Source organism: Phasianus colchicus, chromosome 3 (genome assembly GCF_987193195.1).
Source record: "Phasianus colchicus chromosome 3, bPhaCol1.hap1.1, whole genome shotgun sequence".
In the NCBI taxonomy this organism is placed as follows: domain Eukaryota; kingdom Metazoa; phylum Chordata; class Aves; order Galliformes; family Phasianidae; genus Phasianus; species Phasianus colchicus.
The window spans coordinates 72,020,780-72,043,793 of record NC_143438.1 but is presented as its reverse complement, the minus strand read 5'-3'; the positions used below and the strand labels follow the sequence as shown (position 1 = coordinate 72,043,793).

The window sequence follows — 23,014 nt, the reverse complement described above, 5'->3', positions numbered from 1 at the left end:
TAGGTTTTTCAAAATTATGTTTTAAGTGTTTGGAGTAGTTGATTCTTTTATATCAATCTATGTTAAGAGCAATTTGAAAGTTTGATAAAAAGCCTTGTATTGATTGTCTCCAGAGCATTTCCTGCTCTTGAGAACTGCATTACTTGCTTTCCAAATGAAAAAAGAAGCTGCAGAAATTGCAGTCGTTCTTTGTACTTAAAATGTTGCAATTCTTTTTCTTTCTCTTAAGTTGTTATGCTTGTGAATAAAAAATGTCATTTGAAAATATTTTATGCCACATAAGCTTTCTTTGTTTGTTTACTTTTTTAAAAGCCTACTTGTATGTTTCATTACGGCTGCATTTCCATATCTGAAGCATTTTCTGACTATGTTTTTTTAACTTGCTTTATTCCTTCCAGAGTGGTACAAACTAAATATGAGGCGATCAGCAGCTCCAAGTCAAGTGCTAGGAAAAGTAGCCAAAAAGCCAAGGTTTATACCACCAGGAAAAAGTAATGCAGTTTGTCCCAAGATTGAAACTGAGGAAATGGACCAAGACATGAAATTAAAGGAGGTAAAAATGAAGAATGTGCTGAAAATTACATGTGTTCCTGCAGTATTGTTAATAAAAGGAAGCATCTGGGCTTACCGCGTATAGTCCCAGTTTAGATCATGAGTACTTTTAGGCTTTGATAACTTTGCACTTACTAAATTTGATCTACCTCTTGGGTGGGTGTCTTTCACTCTGTGAAGTGCACACAGGAATATATTTTTGAAATAAATAATGGGAATCAGTACTGAGCCCAAACTCTTAATGCAACTGAGGTGTATTGGCCTGGACTTTGTTGAGTTCAGTGGTTTGTAATGCTTTGGCAAAAGCAGATTAGAAAACAAGGCATTTATTAATTAAATGCCAATACATTCAGTCACAGTTTTGCTGTAAGGAACTTTCTCTGAAATCTATAGTATTGGCCAAAAAAAGAATTTTTATTAATTTTATCTTTGGAAATTTTTATTAAATGCAGCTCAAAAGCTAACTGCATGAATGGCATTTGGTTTTGTGATCATGCACTTAATGTTCTGAAAATGGGAGGGTATATATTTGTGTGGGAATGTATATATCTGTGTAGATAGACACATAATCCTCATTATCAAACTACTGAAATCTCTTCTTGTTGTTCTCTTTTCTGTTTCGTTTCAACTGCCTGAAGGAAATGCTGTCCTGAACTTCTTTCTCTTTTGCAGATAGGTGAAAAACATGGAAATGTTTCACTGTTTTCTGAAATGTTCGGTGAGAATAAGTCTGTTGAGTCATCTGGAAAAGTAAAGTCTACAAAAGTGTGGAACAGCACTAGTAAGTGCAGCAAGTTGGAAATGAAAACACAGAATGTACCCAAAGCTGGTAAGATACACTTTTCCTACTTAATGCTGTGAGTTGTGTGAGAATTTAAAAGCTTATATCTGGTATGCTGCTTTCTAAACTTTTATGAAATACTTATGTCTTGTGCAATGGGAGCATTACTTGTTGTTCTGCTGGACAGAGTGCAAAAGCAACAAGCATTAAGCAATTCTCTTAAATGGAAAAGGAAAAAAAGCTGATATTTTACAAGCCAATTAATTGGTAGTGCTGCTATTCAGGTATGTCTTCTATAAGCGTACTTATAGTCAATTTGCTCTAATTGAGAGTAATATCATAAAAAGAGTTGGGATTCCCTAATTTTTATAAGAGTATTGCAGTCTGGATATTTTGTTGGTCTCATGCAAAGAATACAAATGATACTGACTGAATTCACACTTTTCAGAATCCATGAGGGCTTCTTCATTGTAAGATCTTATCTGATGACAGTGTCTCTGGTGGCCGTTCAGGTTCAAGCATGTGTTATTAACTCTCATGTAACTAGGACAGGCTGTGCTCACTCGTGTACCATTCATTAATTTTTTAACCCTGGTAATGAATATTCCTCTCAAAAGCTAGGTAGTAAGCACTGCAAAGTTGGTGACGTATCTGAAATGTAGTAAATGCACTTTGATGGACTTGACTGATTTCACGGAACTGTGTATATTCTTTTTCTATTCTTCATGTGCCATGATCACAGATGTGCATGAATGCAGGTTTGCTAGCTCTGCTGCCAAATGCATATGAGAAGCATTGCACTTTACCTGAATTACTTGCACTGATGGATAAAAATCATTCATCTTGGAGCCAACTCATGCATATTAACATCTATCTTGCTGTTAATTCGCTGTTTTCTCTTCAGAACTAATTACTTTGATAATTAGGATAGTTCTACACAATCCTTTCTCTCTCTCCCTTGAAATACCCTCTGTCTACCTGGGCATGTGAACCATAAAGGCCTCAGTCATGTTGCTGGTTCTCAGACCTGCACTCATATAAACACACTACAGATCCCTCCAATACATGGCCTTAGACACCTGGCTGCTGTATCTCCTGGTCTGCCAGCTGCCTTGTTCACAACAGATGCATAGAAATCAACATGACACTCTGGTACCTAGTCCAGACTTAATAGTGGCCAGCCAACCAGTAGTCACTCCCCTCAGATATCCTGCTCTTTCCAGTACTCATTTGTACTTTCTGGTCCCTCAGTAGCCACCTTGCAGACCCTCTGGTTTCTGCATAATCTGGCCCAGATTCATAGCTGCTCCAAAACCTGACACCCAAACCTCATTTCCTGTATGTCCGCTAGTCCCGTTTGATGTTTGCTAGTGATCACACACTGGCATCACCACGCAATACACGTGGATTTGCCAGTTGGTGGCACTTCAGGTCAGAGGGGCATAAGCACCTGTGTGCGGTCCAGCCCCTGTTTCTAGCATGCACAACTCCATGTGCATTTATGTACACTTAATAAGAGTCCCTTTACCCAGGAAATATATTGAAATGTAGTTTCATAAGATGAGACAGCTTGTGGTGACAGGGTGCAGAGCACAGGTGGACAAACATACTGACCAGTCACCTGTTTAAAGCTTTTTCTCTTTCTTTTTTTTCCACACTTGCTTCTTCCTGAACCACCTTCATCCTTCCCTTTGGCCTGTCTTGTTTTTTTCCTCTTAAAAATCTCATTATCATGTCTTGTGCAATCCCCTTATGCTCTTTCTAACATTTTATAAGTTCCATACCCAAGTAGGCAACAACTTTGTTGACTCCAATGGACTCTTCTCGTTGGATTTAACCCTCAGAAAATGATGTTGATTGGTCACATGTGATAGCCCTGAGGAGATACTGCCATAATTATGTTGCGTGACTCAGAGTGCTCTGTTTCGCAGAGCCAATGTGGGAAGATTTACCAGTCTTCTATGTATTAAGTCCCTCTGGTTCTATGGGTTTTGTGTTTATCTGCAGTGTGCTGTAACTTCCAGCTGTTCCTATGATGCTCATGCTTGCAGAAAATTTTCAGTGTGTATAGGACAGGTTCTTTGAGTGATCCTGCTTCCCAGTAGATACATCTGCAAAAATTTGTCTGCTGATTCTATCTAACAGTGCACTTGAAGGATAATCAATGGATTTATTTCCAGAATAATCTTCCTGTGGCCTCGGGGGGGGGGAAATTTGTCATCTTCCCAACAAAAAAAAATTGATAAGTGGAAAAGATAGTAAATGCTTTTTCAGTATCATCTATTCTAGGTACAGCTGGTAGGGGTGTCTGTGATTACCTGAGTAAAAGGAACAGTTGTGTGACTGAGTGACCTGTTTCTGTTGATGTTGCACTGCTTGAGTAACCAAACAAACCATTTTGTGCCAGAGCCTTTCAGTGTCTGTAGAATGGGGCTAATCCTGCAATTCTTTGTAAAGCACAAAAAAAAAAAAAATAAAAAAAAGAAAAGAAAAAAAGAAAAAAAAGGGATATCACAAGTAAATGTTGGTTATGGTCATTAGAGTCACTGCTGGTATAAATGCTGCATCGTGGAAACTGTCTTGCATTGAGGCTTCATTAAATCTTAAACAGTTTCTTAATATCATAGATTCTTCAAGACAGCTTCTGCCACTTATGTTGCTTTTATCTGCTATTCATTACAGCCATTCTGTAGACTGTGTAAACTATAACCTCTTTTGTAGTGTGAAACTAAATTGTTTTGACAAAACTGAAATTCAAAAGTAATGGAAACCAATTGTGAAAGCCAGAGTTGGTATTTGTTTATTATTACTATTGTAATGGAATTATATCTGCAGTCAAAAAAAAGACTTCTCTCTTAAAGGGACATTAAGATAATTTCAAGATTTAAAAAGTCTGTGTATGCATTATTTTGGTTTACTGTCTGAATAGTGTTTAACACAGATAATAAGCTGTTTGTTAACTTTATATCACACTGAAAGCTGCAGTGTTTGGGTTTCTAGTACAGCAGTGGAATGTGTAAATGAATACTCCAGCTTCCACTGAAATTCTTATGAAACACCTGTGGACAGTTGGACAACTGTACTGTTCATTGCTCATTTCTGTTCACCCAGCCCTAAAAATGCTGCACATTCTTTCAGTGAAACTTATCTGACACACCGTATCAGTATCCTGGTGTTGGTTAGATAACATTCATTTAAATTATAGCATATCTGGCCTAGAAAAATTTGCTTTTTAGGCTTTTTCTCTTCTATCCTATTATCGCACTAATGAAAAGGAATCTAAACTTCTATCACATGAGATAAAAGCTTCTAAAGAGGTTTTAATAAAATGGTATCAGCTTTTGTAGAGTGAAACCTGCCTATGGGTTGTAATTTCAAGGAAGCTTTTAAATAGAATCACCAAGGTTGGAAGAGACCTCCAAGATCATCCAGTCCAACCATCCACCTATCACCAATAATTCCCACTATCCCATGTCCCTCAGTACAACATCTAAGCATTTCTTGAACACCTCCATGGACGGTGACTCCACTCTGTCCCTGGGCAGCCCATTCCAGCACCTGACCACTCTTTTGGAGAAGAAATGATTCCAAATATCCAGCCTGAACCTCTCTTGGCACAACTTGAGGCCATTTTAGTGGTATCAGGGTTTGGATTTGAAGATATTTCAGATGCAGGCTTATAGAAACGTGTTCAACAAGCAGCTAACCATGTTTGTGATGAGCTCTGAATACTGAAAAATGATGCTTCTTTGTAAATATCAATGTAAGAAAATAAACTTTATTACAGTTTTATGAATCAGTATTTTTTTTTCTCTCCCATGAGGCAAACAGTGTGGCAACCACTTTGGTACCTTTTTTTTTTTTTTTTTTTTTGTATTCAGAATATATTACTATTTGACACTGCCAACAGATGTGGTGGGAGGAGGCAATTTATTTCTCTCATGCTGCAAAGAATTCAGTTGGATAAGTCTGTATGCTCTTTAAAAATGAAGATTATTTTACCATTCCAAAAGTATATAGCAGAAATTGAAAATTATATGTCTGGAATTATTGCGGCTCTTAAAATTCCTTGGCTTCTACTTGTCCTCACTACTTTCTGAGCTCCTGTAAGCAATTACAAGACAAATAGTTTGAAGTATCACAGACAGACAAATCTCTGAACTCTACTGAACTCCCCTCAGTGTCTCAGTATTCTGGATTAAATTTTTGGACTTTTACTCTAGCAGATAATCAGTGCACATATATTGCTAGTAAAGGGCACTGGCCACAACTGAGGTTCTCACCTGCACTACCTTGTTCAATGCCACATTTTATGCATGTATGTACATATATATTTATATATGTAATGAATCAAATTTATGCTTTTTATCAGTTTTCAGTTTACTTTCTGTTGGACTTTTTAATCTAGAAGAATGCTGTCTTGTTTCCCTCTGGGTTTGCTGTATCACACGTGGAGACAAATAGCTCTTTCACCTGTGTGCTTGGACATGACATTCAAGTTGCACTGAGAATCCATTGTTTGAACCTGATATAGGTGAACTGAAAAGCTGCATAAGGAGTCTGTCATTCTATTACAACCCACCTCTTGTTCCATTTTTGTCTGAGGAGCACCTTGTCTTTCATCCACCTCTAACATCTGTTAATGCTCCTTCTGAGAGAAATTTTGTCAGAAGTCATATTCAAATGTTACCTTTGAACTAACAATGCAGACAGATTGTAACTGTATTTCAGAACAAGATTAAAACGTTCACTCTACGATCACAGAATGTTCTTGAATATTTTTCATGCTTATAATATTCACTGTATTTATTATTTGCATACAGTTTTGGGTACATTTTTCAACTGCCCTGGAATATTAATGTCTTCTGAGTGTGTCGGCCTATAATGTTAAAACTTTTTCCTCATTTAAGTGAATTTTATTTTCATAATAGGATTGTTTGTCTCCATCAGCATTTTAAAACATTGTAATTGTAATTTAATTGTAATTTCTATTGCTTCCTTCATTTCCATTATTGCACTTTACAGATTGAACTGGAAAAGATATTCCAGTCGGGTATTTTTACCATCTGTCTATATTAGTGGTAGAGCTGCATGTATAGCTGCAGTGCAGTGGCCCCTCAGATGCTTTTATAAACAGTTGATAAAGCAGTTAACTCTTTGGGTAAAAGACACTGCATAAGCATCTGTAGCTTTTAATAACAACTAAGTATACCTTAGTACAGCTAAGATGTTAGTGGATGCCTCAGTTGAAATAATTCATCACCACACTGCTCTTGTTAGATTTTATGTTCTTAAATTTTGTTACCATCTTGTATTCAAAATGATATAATTTTGCCAGTTCTCCATTATGTAACATAAACTGCTTCTCCCCGCAGTGTGGTAGACAGAGTGGTCTATAGTAGTGAAGAGGCCAGCTCTTGCTAAATTCAACGTAGTTTCTGTTCTGCAAAAGTGTCACCTGTACCTGGGGATTGATTAAGAAAATTAGATTGATGTTAAATTAAGTTTATAGGAGAGGAAATTGTTTGTATCTCTTGATGTGATGCTGTTCCAGAAGTGTTCACTTACGCATCAGCCATGGTAGGTATTCATACAAACTGTTACCATTTTGGCCCAGTACCTCACTATTCAGCAATCAACATTTTGCAGGCAGGCTTTTTGCTGAGGATTCTGTGGTTTAATTCTAGATGATCTGTGTTTTCTGGGCTGCAGTGTTGGACCTGTGTCATCTCCTCATGGTGACACATTTTGCTTGCTGTTCTTTGTTGTGATGTGAGATAATGTCCTCTACTGTGCTGTGAGCATCTGACCTTCTTTGGCACTTCCCCAGTTAATTATGTATGCTCAGGGTTCCTCAGAGGAGAACCCTTTGCTGTGGTCATGCACTGCTTTCATTTACACGTTCAGACAGTATGGTAGCAAAGCAGGAAGCAATGTTTTAGCCAAATAACCTTCCTACTGTAATCTTAGTATTCAAAATTCCTAGAATTGAAGAAAAAGGAAAAAAAATTTGGGATATTCTTCACTCTCACGCCCTCGGCTGGCATTATAGAATCGGAATATCCTGAGTTGGAAGGGACCCATAAGGATCAAGAAGGAAGTTCCCAAAGCACAAGTAACACACCTGGTGACACCACCTCTGTCTACTCAAAATCAGAATATTCCCACAAGCTACAAAGTAGGTTCTATGCCCATTTAGTTACTGCAGACAGCTCTGAATAAAACTGGTGCAGCCCTTGCTTGTTTTCATAACTCTTCAGTGTATCCCTTCCCCCTTGCTATTCTACATTCCTCACCTGCTTTATGGTAGTGGCCAGAACAGAACCCTGTATTTAAGGGCTTCTGTTTCTGTGCTGAGAAGCACCAAATGCAGCAGCCACGACTTCCCTCACTTCTTCAGTTTTAAAGTCTTCAGGCAAAAAGGCATTACTGAACTGTAGCTGTAATCAAATAACTTATGACGCACTACTACAGACTGAACACAAGGAAAGCAGTATGGTGTGCTGATGTGATATACCAGCCTGTTGAAGAAGTTCTCCTCCCTAACCAGTGTCACTTATCTTGAGTTTGGACTGTCCAGCAGTCGAGCAGTAAGATGTGCTGTGGTTGCAGAGGTAAACCTCTATGTGTGAGATGGATGGAAGGAAACTACGCCAGTTCCACCTCCAAAAGCAACGTATCATATAACATTCAGCAAGTGCAAAGCTGCTTTCCTGGATGGGGCAGCCATGTGCAATGCAGTATAATGGGCTGCTGTCAAACAAATCCAGACTTGCGCAATTCTCTTGTGATCTTTCCACAGTTAGTATGACATAATTTATAACTTGATATGATCGTATCTAGCTGTCATGTGAATAGCTAGACTTTATGTAATGACAGATGACATAACCAGGATATTCACACATTTGTGAAAAGGGCAGCAAATTGACAGTGAAATATACTTTTCTTGTGTCCTAGTTACATGTGCTCTAATGTATGCGTTTGAATCAGTGGAGATAATGGAGGAGAGAGGAAGGAAACTAGAAATTAGAAGGGTATTAGATGGTCAGAAAATAAAGACTATCAGGGTTTTATTAGGTAGATGATATCAGAGAATTTTCAAGCAGTTGGAAGGATTAACGTGAAAGCACTTCAGTAACAACTTGCCTATTAAACTGAACAGCATTAGCTTTTCTGAGACAAAAATTGCTAGTTTCTTTGTTTTTGAATAGTGATAGGTACGCTATTGAAAAGAGCTGTGCTACATGTAGATAACCATCCAACCATCTTTTATTCATTTTCCCCTTTTTTTTCCAATGTTTTAAGTTACTGAAAATTAAAAAATTGTAAACAAGGGAAAAAAAAGACCTAAGTTCTCTTTTTTTTTTATATAGACACAGAGATCTCATGTTAAAACAGCAGAGATAAAGGAAACTCACTTTTCCAGGGTGGGAATGGGCCTTGAAAATGAACTTACTATGCCAATGTATTTATTATTATTTGGCTCCATGGGAATTGCATGCAAATATATGGAATATGTAGAAAAAACATTGATCCAGTACTCTAACTTTTGAAAGAAGGAACTTAAGAGTACTCTGCCCAGAGACTATTTTTAACAGATGGATTTAGCAGTAAAGATTCTATCATTTTCTCTATTCATTCTGAGGAAAGCTGTCCATGTGGTTTCTTCTTAACTTCTTGTTTATCAAAATTTACTATCAAGCCTTTTTGTGTGTAAGGAGTGAAGATAGGCAAAAGAAGAAATTCATGGCTATCCTAAATTTCTTAGATCTTTTTCATTTCTACTCTCACCTTTCAGAAAGTTTTTTTCTCCCCAGCACCCTCCTGTCCCCGTTAGATAAGATACAAATTTGGATTTAAGGGAAGATGGGAGAGAGTGTAGGTATCAGATGAAAGGACAAATGCCTTATTCAAGTGAAATGGAAGGTGTTTTTGAGCTATAATGAGTATTATTACAGACTTTGCCTGGGTTCCTTCATATCCTTCTGTAGCTGTGCTCATTGTTTGGATGCCCTTTGTTGCTATGCCAGCAGAGTTCGATCCCAGCTTTTGGCTTTGGACTTTAAGTCTCCCCCTGAAATAGAAGCCTTATCACAATAAGACTTTCCTAAAATCAACATGATAGTGGTTAGACAATTATCTCTAGGTCCTCAAAACTGCCACTTTGAGCAAATCAGAAGAATAGAGAAAGCTGCTCTATGTTGAATGGTAGGAATAGTGAGTAGAGAAGTATTCTGAGATTAGTATTTAAAAGAATAATCTTCAAAAGATGGAAGAATTACAGAAATTTGGCTTCTGTAGAGTCTATCTTGCAAATGGGATTTTAAGAACTTAAGCAAAATGTCCTAAAAAGAAATCATACTTCTAAACCTTTCTGTATTTCTTTGCTGCTTGTTTCTGGTCAGTCATGAAAAAGAGAAAATGCAAGTGTGTATTAACAACTGGAGGCATTTCTGAATTTGTAAAGAATGATGCTGTTCCTTTTTCTTACTTGTAAAGTGAAGAGTTTATTTACGGTGCTATATCGTAGCTACATAGTCACTTCATTGTAATATATAGTCCTGTAACTTTAAGTTAAACTTCCTTTGAAGGATGGTTACAGATCTGAATGCGTGGACTGGAATGGCAGACTGAGGTGAATTCTTTAAAATTTGGCTTGGAGAAGGCTGGTGTAATTGTCTCATCTGAGTATTTCCCATTTCATGGGGCAACACCTAGCATCAGCAGAGGGAATGGAAGTACAGTTAGCTTTTACACTTGGAATTTTACATGATGTAAAAGTTCTGGAGTAGCCCATACATAATTCAAGAGAGCAATCTAAAGGTAATAACTACTTCATCAACTTCTGGGTTTTCAGGACTTGTTCTGTGATGCATGTACCTGGGAGCTGCAAGAACTGCTAGATGCTAGGAGTTGATATGTGGTAGATGGTGATGACAAGAATAGATGCAGAAAAAAGACTTAAAGCTTCCCTTTGTTCTTCCCTTCCAATCTTGCCGTGCATCTCCCAAATGGAGGGCAGAGGTTTAGAGATATTTAGAAATATTATCGCAAGGAGAAGGAAAAGGGGTGATCCTGGGACTTCTGGTATAGCCAAGGTAGGAACAAGGAAGGGCAAAATTGATGGTGAAAATGTTGTGAAAATTGATGAAGACAATAATAAAATTGCTTGAAATTAGAAAACTATCTGAAACGAAATTTGAATGTTGTAAAAATAATTCAAGAAACTCTGGAGATAGTCTGTTTAAGCAGAGTAACTTCCAGGAGAAGTCGTCTTGCATTTTTTAGCTCCCAAAACTTTGTCATTCTTAACTCTCCATAATGAATAATGCCTGCAAGTCTTAATTTTGGAGCTTATCCACCAAACAGCTGTCACAATGGGAGACCTTTGGAGCTGAAAACTTTCTCACCCACCCTTTGCTGCAGCACACTCTTAAGACCAATGGAATGACTTGGCACAATCTTGCTGTCATGTCAGTAAAGAAGACTGTAGGATGACCTAATGGAACTTTTGCAGCCCTTAATACCCACAGACGCTCTCAAGTCATCTTATGCAGCTGCCAAGTTCATTTGCACAAGTGAGCAACTGCCTCGACGCTTGCCAAATATTTTTGCTGCCAGTATACCCCAGTATATTCAGTGATGTGTAACACAACCCGTCTTAGCTGCCGAATCCTCTTACAGTTTCTAATAAGCACAGGGGTATCAGAGTTTCACTTCAGCTTCGGATCAAATCTTGCAATCGTTCTCTTAAGATTCTTGGGTTTCTGGGTAACTACAAATGCCAAACCCAGTCTTTCCAGAGCTAGTTTGCCCCCTTTTGTTTTGTTTAACACAAAAAGACTATACAGTGTTAAACAAAAGAAAAATAGGCATCTTTTAGACCTACTTTGGGGCTACCTCTCTGTGAGCAGAGCACCCTTACAGAATTCAGTAGTCATTTATCTGTTGACCTGATATGTCTTGCACTAAGAGGTCCCTGCCTGAATGTCTTAATCCAGTGTAATTCACTGCATTCAAGTTTGCTCTAAACTTCATTTTTCATGATGTTCTTTTTGGGGTCTCCTCCTTAATCATGTAATTTTTTTTTTTTTTTTTTGTCTTTTAATTGTGTACTTTATAGAGATCAGAAAGCCTGAAAATATAATGGACGTATTCTCCCTCAGTTCTGTTTGGCAAAGGATCCTTTCCCTCTCTTTTCTCTCTCGTTTAAGAAGTTATCCTTTATAAGATTTTCTGTCTCTTACATGTTTAAAGTGAAATGGGCCACTTGATGCAATTGTTGGTCGTGATCCACATCTGTCACTTGGCTTCTAAAATCTGGATCCATTGAACTTTTTCAACAATTCATATCGTAGTAGTTTGGCTACTTTAATCCCTAACTACTTCTATCTGTGATTCATTCACCTCTTGATAGCTCTCCAGAAAGCACTATTTGTGTCTTTTTTTTTTTTTTTTTTGTATTTATTCTAGACTTCTCTGCTGCAAACCCCTGAATTTATGCTACCTGTAGTTTTTAGTATTTCCCAACAACTTTAAGCACATTAGCAATGGGCTGTTGCTCAGTTCTTGAATAATCTAATCTCGCAGCTCCCATTTTTCATGAATTTCCAAATATGAACATTGCATCTACTTCAAAACCAAGAATTCTAACATTAAAATTGGGAAGAATATGGTTTGTTTAGAAGAATCAAACAAATAAAAGTCAGTACTTTGTGAGCGCTTGTACCGGCACAGGGAAGGGGCAGAAACACAACAGGGCTGAAAGAAGGAAATTCCACTTTTGGCAATGTCCCACATTTAAGTTAAGCAAAATATTAAGCTGCATGCCTGGCAGAAAAATAAAATAAAATGCTTAGTCTTTAGCTGGATCATCTCCCTAATTGGCTGTGTGCACTCCGTTGTGCAATAAGTTGGTAGATGGTATAGGATGAAGGGTGGACTGTGGCAACTTTGCTTTTTGTTTGTAATCACCTTGAAACTACACCTTTTGGAGAAGTCTGAATGTCATGTTAATATGCAGCCCTCTCACCTGTGATTTGTGATTTCTCACCCAAATACCCATGTGACCTTAGGCTGATGAGCAGAACTACCAAAAACAACAGCAAACAAAAGCCACTGAAATAACCCCCCCTCCCCAATAAAAAAGAAACAGGAAAAAAATCTTGTTTGGCAGCCAGCTTCATTTTTACAAGGGTTATTTTACACTCCTGCAGAACAGTAAGTAATTCAGACTGATTCCTTCAGGCACTTGCTCGAAAGAAAGCATTGTGGTGGTGTTTTGCGGTAATGGTATTAGCGTGGAAGGTTGGTGAGTGTTAAGCTGTCAGGTGGTAATAACCAAGTTTGAGGGTTCTGTGCTTGGAGTTGCCACACCTGGCAGCCGAGCACAAGAGGGGCTGCTGCAGCATCTTAGGGCTGGCTCCAGCCCACAGTGAGGGGGTATGTAGTTGTTCCCAGGAGGCACACAGACACGTGCGTGCACTACATTACATACATGGCCAGCTGCACAGAAAACATAGCCCTTAGACAGACAGCAGCAGCATCAAAGGCCTCATCTTTTCCCTTCTGTGGCTGACCATGATGAAAGGATGGATCCCTCCTATGACAAGTTCTAGATGCTTACTCTTCTGCATGCCTGGTTTCCCAGCTGCCTCACCCCCACAGACACAAACGAAGTGGTCTCTGGCAGCTGCTCTGATTTATGACCTTTCCAGTAGCCAGCCCACAGCCTCTCTGGTCTCTCCAGCTTCTGGCCAGACTCAAACCTACTCCTGTTTGTGGCTTGCAAGATTCTTACCCTATTTGCTGGCTACTCTGGCTCAGTGCTTGTCAGGGATTGTGCACAGACGTGTACCAAGGCAAATGTGCATGGGTTCTGACCTCTGCTTGCTGGCACCCTGTACACCTGGGTCCCTGTGTGTAACCTGTGGTCCAGTTCCAGTCCCTGGATGCACTTCCATGCACACTTGAACACAAAGAGTAAGGATTCCTCTCACCCAGGAGAGTAGTTACAAATGCAGTTTAATAAGAAGTGAGGACAAACAGCAGTGACCAGGCCCAGGGCATGGCTGGACTACAGTACTGAGCCACTCCTGCTGATGTGCATCTGGGCCCCTCTTATCCCATTTCCCCAGTATTTGATTGTGCTTCTTCCTTCCCCAAACACTTTCATCCCTCACTTTTCTTGCTCTTGGTTCTTTACTGTACTAAGCCTTCCTAAAGCAATCCTAAAATACTCTTTCTGTCAGCTCATAATGAGTCCCGTGTCCCAGTGGGCTGTCACAACCCCCCCTCCCATGTATGCAAGGTGATCTAGAGAGCTTCTCCTGTTAGCTCTCTGTCATGGCCCCGCTCCTGAGCCCTTGTGCAGTTGTGCTTCTGTGGCAGAGATGGCAACAGCCAGACCAAGAGCTCTGCTCTTTTTGCTCTGGTTACTGGCGTCTCTCTGTCCAGTGCTGGTTATCTGTGCTGCTCTGTGTTTGTGTGGAGGAGCCTTTAATCACACAACCTAACTGTTTTCTTTTGTCACTAAAAAGTCATGAGATTGGGCAGTGCGCAGCTGCTCCAACATATGAGGGCACAGTGTGGGCTCTCTTGTGACTCCTGGATTCCAACACTGCCAGCAGCCTGAAGTTCCTAAGGCATAATCCATTTTGGTTTTTATTTCTTGTACTTACAAAAGAGCAACCAAATGCAATAAAAAATAAAATACCCACCAGCATCCAGCTCTTCACTGTAGTAAAGAGTAAAGTGTGGGGAAATAAGGAAGGATTAGGAGTTTAAAAGTACTGGTTTTCATAACAGTGCTTCTAACCACACAAGTATTTTGTTTCTCAAAGTCTGCTGAAATGGGCTTCAGACTATAAAATGCTTGATTTGATGTTGGCTTGAAAGCAGTGCCAGCAAAGCAGGCTGGTCGCAAACATGAGGTGCTATGGGTGAGGTGTCAGCATTTGTTCCAAACACGCTTCTTGTTCTACCTGCTGGCTGATCTTTAGCAGCTAAAGTCTTGCCTCTGCTTTGGCTTTTCTCCCCCTTAGAGCAAGCAAGTTTATACCCAGATCTTTATTGCCTTCAGATATTTTAGACTATAATTAGGTTCCTCTTGCCCTCACCCCCCTTCCAGGCTCCCTTGTTTTCAAGGCTGAACATGTTAAGCTCGAGAGGCTGTTGCCGCTATCTCAGATTGTGTTTGTTTCCACCCTCTGGACTCTCTCAATGACGTATGTCATTTTTCAGACTTGGTTTTGGGTTTCATGAGCACCTTTCTTTTTACGTGTGGGTTTGCTTTTTTTTTTCCTTTTTCTCTGATGTGTTAATTTAGTTTTGACCACAGAAGTGGAAAGCCCGGTGTGTGTTTTTGTGCTAAGGCTTGGCTTAAGGTGATAGAATTCAGAGCAAACATGAGAAATGCACACGCACCTCATTAATAAGAATCAGATTTTTATCCTGAGAGAATGCCTAGAAGTATTATCATAAAAGCAGACTGTTTCTTGGTCCCGGTATCCATGCGCCGCAGTGCACTCAGTAAATCTGTCGTGATTGAATGTAACCTTTATTGCATGTAGCCCAAGAGTTAGCTCATGCCATTTCGCAGCCGCCGCGGCCTGAATGGCGATGACACATGCGTTACAAGGCAGGCATGTTTTAGCAGGGCACAGCTGCAGGCTGAAGTTCTAATAAAAAGCTGATTCAGGGCTCACGCTGCAGTGTTTGGTGTTTTCTCGCTGGGATTTTGGTGTTTTTCGCTGTCGTTAAGCGTTCGGCCAGGAATAGAAACTGCCTCTTTAAGAAGCCTCCGTGTAGGTAGCAGGAGCAGCCTGCAGAATGCAGGGGAAGCTTAGCTTTGCTGCGAAGCCCGAGTGTAACCTAACTAGCTAGGGGATATGCAACTGCTGATTGACAGCAGGACCAGCATTATGCAAATGCTGCGAGAGCGGCGGCAGCCGGGGAGCGGTGCTGGGGGCTCTGTTAGGGATCTCTCTACACACGCGGCGCTCAGTGCGCTGTACGTGCTGCGCTCGCTGCTCCTCCTGCCCGGTTTAACAGTCAATAAACGGCACAAAACAATTGTTGCTTTTTGGGGACGTCGTGGCGTGTAAAATCTCGAGTGCGGTTTCAGTTTGAGATACGTGTGAGAGAGCCGGAGCTATGTGTCAGAGCTCGTTACTCAAGCTAAATTAGGTAATTTTTAGCTGGGTAATGTGCTAATCTTTAAACCTTTATGTTTTTAAATCCTGTGTACGTCTGGTCTCTTCATACAAAAGTGTATTTTGCTTGTTTCTTCTCGTCTTCTTCAGTCTGAAGCCTTATGTAGGTCAGGCTTGGCTTAAGCAGATTTCCTGAACCTGCGTCAGCTTAAGCTGAAGGAATTTTAATAAACCCTCCCTTGTAGGCGTGGGCCTAAATGAGACTAGCCTAGTTAAGCCTGATCTTTTTCTGTTTGTGAAAAAGAGCTGAGCAGAGCTAGGGACTGCATGGTGGCTTCGGGAGCTGCTTCCTTAATTCAAAGCTAACAATGGTCGGGAAGGCCAGATCTTCTAATTTCACCTTATCTGAAAAGCTCGATTTGCTAAAACTCGTGAAGCCTTACGTTAAAATTCTCGAAGAACACACCAATAAGCATTCTGTAATAGTGGAAAAAAACAAATGCTGGGATATCATAGCCGATAACTACAATGCCATCGGAGTAGATCGCCCGCCTCGCACCGCACAGGGCCTGCGCACGCTGTACAAGAGGCTCAAAGAATATGCCAAACAGGAGCTATTGCAGCAAAAGGAGACTCATTCAGACTGTAAAAGCAGCATTTCCGAGCCAACCAAGAAAGTTGTGGAGATGATTCCACAGATTTCCAATGTGTGTTTAAGAGACAGGAGCGGTGCACAAAGGTGAGAGAATTCTTTTTATTTTGTTACTGAATGAAAATGATGGCGCCTCCTATCTGCCGTGTAACGCTTCTCGTGTGTTTGGTGTCCTAAAGGAAGTGTTTGCAAGGGAAAATCCCAAAGCTGGGAACAATGACAGAATCATATTGCTTTTGTTTTATGGCCAGCTTTATGGTGACTTAGCACTGCATTCATTTCTCAGCTCTTTCAAAGCCTGTTTCAGTCTTTGTCATACTCCGGAAAGTGAGGGTTAAGGGAGAATCAAAGAGAAATAGTAGCTCCAACCTCTACCCCTCCCCTACCTTTTAATAGGCAGATTATTCAAACACTGGCAAAGTGATGGCTATTCTCCTCCATTTAAGGCAATACTGCAGTCATTTTGCAACATATGCAACTGTTATCGGTTTATGTAAGATTTTTGATAAAGTTACTTTGCAGAGCTAGGAAACCTTGCTCAGAGAGCTCGTTTTGCCTCTTGTTTGCTCTTATGTGCATATTGTTTTACCTGATACCAATCCTTTACTCCTCACAGCACAGTGACTTTGTGAGTGCAGACGTTCTTTAAAGATTTTACTTTTCTTGCACTGATGGTAATTCTCTGAAACTGGAGCAGAGCTAATTGCAGTCTAAACTCCAAGCAGTTCTGTGCTGTATGCTGGGCAGCTTAAACGCACATGAAGAGAAACTGAGAGATACAGCAATGGAAGTTTTCTTTTTTTGTAGAGCTTTTTCTTTCTTTTTTTTTTTACTGCTCAGTAAAGTGAGGCACACTGTCTAGATTTGAAGCCAGACATAATACAGGCAGGCAGCACACAGGCTTTCTTACACAGCTGGCGAATGCCTCTCGTATCTGACTTGCAGCACTCTGCTGGTTCTGTATTGGTCCTTGAGGGATCCAAAAACGCCGGGGTCAGGTTTTGGTTCCTCCTGATACACAAAGTAAGCTTGGCAGGAGGATAAAAGCCAGATAAATACCCACAAATCTTGAGAAATCTCTGATTTTTTTTTTTCTCCCTTTCACAAACAGATTAATGGGAAGTGAACTTTCCATATTTCAATCAGATATACAGATAGTTGGTGCAACAGCTAAATGCTCTAAGAAAAGCTGGCATGTGTACACAGGATGAATTTGATTCACAGTGCCACTGGTTGAACTGAATGGTAACAATTGTGTAAATCCTAACATGCCAGATGCTCTAAAAATATGCTGCTGTGGGTCCTTGGCGTAAAGGAGTCTGAAGCAACTGGGCTGCACTGCTGCTCCTGCTGAATGCCCCTGGAGGAACAGTTCCAAAGAATTCTCTGGAACAAAACAAGGCTTTTAATTGCGCTAATAAAGGTTGCAGTGTCTCGACTACCAACTTTTGTAAAGAGGAAAAAAAACAATAGTGGGAGAACTTTGGTTTGCAGATCGGCTTATGAAAAGCAGTGCCGCTTTTCATGAATGATTAAGACCTAATGATCTCCATAGTTTGTCTCCTGTAATGTAAACGTTTTTTGCAGTCCTTTATGGCTCTGGGAACATTGACTTGATTACTGCTTACCCCAAGTAGCTGTTCCTAGGGACAGCCAAGGCACTGCCTGTGGAAGGGAAAGAATATCATCTAAATATTTTTTTCTGCCCAAATACATCATTATTTTGTAGTTCTGATTTTAACTAAGATGCATTTCATCCTGATTTTGAGAACCCAATATTGGGTTTTAAGTCTCTAGGATATGGCTTAGCTTTTTGGAAGGGAATACAACTTACAATGAATCCAAATTCTTAATTGCACCTTTAAGCAATTTCTAGCTCACTGTGATTAAACAAAACTGAGTGAATCATGGGTGCCTCCGGGGTTATAAATACCATCCCCCAGTTGTGGTAACTGTTGTTTGTCTTTCTTTCAGTCAAGTTGTCAGAAACAACATTAGTAACCACCATGCAGGCGTTCCTTTTGTTTCTCAGTTCCTTCTTTCTCTCTTCACTAATTGGTTTCTTCTTAAGGGGAAAAAAACCAAAACCCAACTAACAGCTTCATCTGAGTTACCTGAAGTCTCGGTCATTTTCAAATTCTGTGTGGAATATGCTGTGAGAGATCAGTTTGTCACTAGAGGCCCTACTCGACCTTAGACCAATCCTCACCTCTCTTTCTTCTCTTAACCTCTCACACTTTCTCCTTCTGCCCCCTCCCTCTGTGCCCTTTTGTCAGAATGATCTGCTTCTCCTACTAGTTGTTTCCAGGTTTCTCAGGCTAGCAGCTGGCCAGGAGCCAGCAAATAAATAAGAGGGAGGCTGTGTTTGAAGCTGTGTGGTTGGGAAGGGGGAAAGCCAGAACTACAGTCAGCAAGGGGAGAAATAGTGAAAATTTGTATGCAGGAAAGTACTTCTGATTGCTCCAGGAAAGGAGGGAATGCAGTGTGAGAAAGGTGTAGAGAAGCAGGTGAAGCTTTGAGGCATGAGGAAGAGGGTGTTAGGTGATAGAATCGATGCTTGATATGCAGCTCAGGTGACAGGAGCAGAATTAAGATTGTTTTTTTCAGGGATAGATGAAGGTTCTGTTTTCAATTCCTGCTTCAGATAGCGTTTTTCTCTTTGAAAGCCCTAATTTAAATGGTTTGGGTGGTTGGCAGAATTGATTTTAGGAAAACGCATTTCTCTGACCCTGTTGAACATTTTTATAATTGAATATTTAGAAGTTTTTATGCTTTTATTCTAGAAATTGCTGTTTCGTGTTAGTGGGTGGTAGACTAGCTAGGATCCTTTGGAAGTTGCAGCCGTGGCTGCTTATTTCTTTTAAATCAAGAGTTTTGAAGACCAAAGCAAGATGCAAAGGGGATAATGCTTTCTTTTGATGTCTCTGCAAGGAGTCAGCACATTTACCTGAAAAGTATGATACACAGATCAGAATTCTCCCGTGTTTCTGGGAATTTGAACCCAAATCTGCTGCTAACCAGGGCAGTGTTTTTAATAATCAGATAGTGCTCCTCAGACTGTGTCTTGTAGTGCTCACAAGGAGTTTAAAAAATAATAATAATAATAATAAATATATATATATATACTCACACACCTGCCTCCATTTTAATAGACAGCACTCAAGTCCTCCAGGGTTAGGGCACATCTGTGAATGTTGTATTAATCATGGATCCACTCACTGCCTTTAGCTGCTAGCAGCAGCTTAGTTCTTCAAGGACTGAGGAATGTTTCCCATCTGCAGCCACTAACCATAGCCTCCTTTTTAAACAGTCATGGCTGTGGTGGTGCACTATCTTTGCTCTCAGTGCCAGGTTAACACTTCACTGTTCCCATATGACACTGTACTGCCTCCCAAGTCATGCTGAAGGTATTCTTTGTATATCTATACTGTCAAATAGTTCAAAAAGCAGATCAGGGCTTACAAAAGTATTACCTGTATAAAGGAGTGATGTGCAGAATTACAGGGTTTCAGACACAACTGATGGTGGAGAAATAGACAAGAGCAGCTTGAGCCATTAATATCATCAGAACCAATGTAATGTCAAATCCTGACCGGAGGTGCTGCTGACTCAGGAGTTTACACAAAGGCAGATGAGTCAAGTGGGTGTTGAACTTCAGAAAAGCTGGAAAAATGCTGCATGGAACTATGGGCTTGTTCTTAATGGTAACATTTCCATGCCCTCTCTTGAAACTTCAGAAAACCAGTGAGATCATTGGTTCAAAGGGAAGGAACAAGGATTAGCTGACTCCTTGATCTACTGACAGGGTCATCATCTGGGCTGTGGTTTTTTCTCCCCAGGCTTCTTGAGTCATTTTATTCAGCGATTGTTTTACCAAAAAAACAACAAATAAAAAGAAAAGCTTAAACATTTAGGTGCATGAGTCAGAAACAGAGAATGCATTAGAACAGAAGGAGATTAGTAAGTTTGGGAGATGGAAATGTTTCTGCAAGTTTATGGCCTTTTAAAATCACTTTCTAGATTACACAAACTGTTTCCTCTGTCACTTGCATCACTTTCTGCTGCCGCTTTGTTTTTATTCTCACTTATCACTAATGCTTGCTTATCCTGTTTCAGAATAAGAACCTCCCAGGATTGTTCACTATAGGCTGCACTGCCTTCAGATTAGCAATGCCATCTAAATCATACAGGGCTGTGTGTATGTGGTGGAAAGAAGGAGGGATGCAGATGGTGGTCATGTAACAAAGCAGAGGTTCAGGCATGGGTAGAGCAGAGTAATATTTCAAGTGAAGCTTTGGTTACTTACAACTATGTTTGTTTGTCTGTTTTATACTTTTTAATGGATTATTTAAATATGATTTTGTGTGTTCTAGCGCTAATATCGATAAAGAAACAATTGCTGGTACCAGTTCACCACAGGCAATGTTGGATCACCATCCTGCTACAGTCATGATGGAGTTGCAATCAGAAGAGGATGTCAAACCTCCTCCTTCTTTGATTATAGACTCGCAGCCAAGTGAGAACGTAGAACAAGAGGAAGAACACCAGTTGGTGCACATTATGGAAAGGTCTCCTTCAACATCAGTATCTTCAGTTGACATGAGGGTTATGATGTCTCCCTCTCCTGTGCCAAGAAGAGATGAGTTTTTTAGGCTTGAGGTTGGAGAACGCTTCAGACCGATGTGTGGGTATGACCCACAGATGTTGCAAATGCTGAAAGAAGAACATCAAATAATACTAGAAAATCAAAGAAAAATTGGGCTTTATGTCCAAGAAAAAAGAGATGGTTTGAAAAGAAAGCAGCAGCTGGAAGAAGAACTGTTGCGAACAAAAATCAAAGTAGAAAAGCTAAAGGCAATACGACTACGCCGTGATCTGCCAGAATACAGCAGTATCTAAATATTTTATTACTTCTGTCACATCCCTTGAAATACTTAATAATAAATGCTTTTGCCCTAGTGAAACTGTTCCCTATGTTAATATGGTCTTGAAAGATGAAAGCCTATTTTCCATGTTGTTGTTTACGTACCTTAATAAAAACACCTTGTATGGGTTTGAGTGCACCAACTCTTCTGAAGTATAATCAAATCATGTAGACTTAAGGATGGTGAGAATCCCAACTTCTTAAATATTTCAAGTTATCTCTAATAGAATTGCAGAAAGCAATGTAGGGTGGTTCTTTTTCAAGATTTGATCATATGCATTATTTTTTCAAATAATTACCAATCCTTTATTACCTTAACGAACTTACTGGTTAGTAAACATATAAAAAGGAGGAGTCAGAAGCTATGTTTAAATATGCTCTTCTTTTCATGTTGGTAAATCTTGTGACAGTGGTGAAATTTTGCTGATGTATCAGCTTGGAAAGCAAAATTACTGGATTCTTATATTTTTTTAATGTTCAGTAGACAGTTGAATAAATGTTCATCTTTTAAAAAGTTAATACTTTTTAATATTGTTTTCAGTGGATGAGTGTTTCCATAGGATATTATGAAAATAGAGACAATGAATGCAACAATTCATTTTTAAAACTGCATGCATGCATAATTTGTGTGTACAGTTACCATGATTGTATATTCACTTAGAGTAATTATACTGGTCCTCAACCAGAAAAAAGTCTAATAGCTCACTTGCATGCATAATTACTGCAGTGCATGTGCAACCAAGACAGTTGCAGGTGCCTTTGATCAATATCAATATGACTATAAGCTATCAAAATGAAAAAGCTTCTGTATGTAAGTTATGTGACTCGAAATTAACAGAAGATTCTTTGTTATTCTTGGTACCTTTTATAAATGCTGTTGTTTTGCTCCTTAGATCAGTTTCAAATAAAAAGCCCAAAATGAAAAAGAAATCGATTATTCTGTCTGTCTTGGAAGCAGCACTTTCCTCTGCATTTATGATCAGCATTCATAACTGGAAGAAAAATAATGGCAAGTCTAATTCCTAACAAGCATTTTCTTTGTAATTCTTGGTCTCCTGCCTGTTATGAATGGATCCACAACTTCCTTAGACCTCTGGCTCCTTATCCCCTGTAACAACACTTTCTCCATCCTGCAAGCTGTTGTATAGGAAAAGGAAATTAAGCCGCGCAACAAGGAAAAAGCACGAGCAAAGGAAATGTAATTATTTCTCCTATCTCAGAGGGCTCCAAAAACAGAAAAAATAAAAGCAATAGGAAGGAGAATGTTTTTTCCTGCAGCTGCTTGTTACTGTCAATCCTGTCACTGTTGTCCCAAATTTCCTTCTTTCTCCATTCCCACAGAACCTCAGTATGTGAGGCACTGGTGTGCGTTAGCAGACTGTAGGAAGGTAAAACACACTGCTCGTCAGACTTCTGAGTGAATCAGGTTACCTTTGTAACCTCAGGGATAAATGCTTATTAAAAACTAAAGGCTGGAACCATGTAACTTAGTTCAGGGACTAATTGAGCTTAAAGCATTGTAGTTAAAATTTTATAAGAGTGGTGAGAGAGAAATCATCTTGACTTTCAGTGCTTAGAACAACTTCAACAGGTTACAGGAGGAAAACTGAGGAAAAATACAGACTGTGAAAACAGATGACATCAGTACAGAATTGCCCCATGCTTTTCCAGTTGTGTGGCAGAGAAAAGAATCCTTCAAGGATTGGTTCTTTCGGGAGTTTCTGCACGTGCTTACAATGATGATGTCTGAATGAGTGGCCTCTGTTTGTGTACAGCCCTTGGCTTGCTTCTGCCTTTTTCGGTTCAAGGACGTTGATCTGTTTTTGTATAGCTAGTAATGCTTCAATGAGACATTCAGTTCCCTGAGTTTACAAGAATCAAAATCTTGGCATTAATAAATACTTTATTGAACATTAGAACATCTTATTTGTTCTACTTTGCCATCTGAAGTG

At 39.7% G+C, this 23,014-nt stretch overlaps 2 protein-coding genes across 3 annotated transcripts in view; both read left to right on the top strand.

Moving 5' to 3' along the window:
* Window positions 1-23,014, top strand: part of RAD54B (RAD54 homolog B) — a 61,291-nt gene that overhangs the window by 2,444 nt on the left and 35,833 nt on the right. For both annotated transcript variants that reach the window (XM_031591003.2, XM_031591002.2), the window contains exons 2-3: window positions 399-553; window positions 1,225-1,381. In XM_031591003.2, the coding sequence (XP_031446863.2) occupies window positions 416-553; window positions 1,225-1,381 (295 nt within the window). In that variant the 5' untranslated portion in view covers window positions 399-415. The remainder of the gene's footprint in view (window positions 1-398; window positions 554-1,224; window positions 1,382-23,014) is intronic.
* On the top strand, window positions 15,545-22,227 carry FSBP (fibrinogen silencer binding protein). Its single transcript, XM_031591004.2, has 2 exons — window positions 15,545-16,225; window positions 20,512-22,227. Exons 1-2 carry the CDS (start codon window positions 15,855-15,857, stop codon window positions 21,035-21,037), a joined length of 897 nt encoding a protein of 298 aa, XP_031446864.1. The 5' UTR covers window positions 15,545-15,854; the 3' UTR covers window positions 21,038-22,227.

What these genes read in the sequence shown, in the direction of transcription:
- FSBP (XM_031591004.2), top strand. Translation starts at nt 15,855, where the DNA reads ATGGTCGGGAAGGCCAGATCTTCTAATTTCACCTTATCTGAAAAGCTC. An exon ending in GACAGGAGCGGTGCACAAAG is followed by an intron (nt 16,226 to 20,511) that starts GTGAGAGAATTC and finishes TGTGTGTTCTAG; the next exon opens with CGCTAATATCGATAAAGAAA.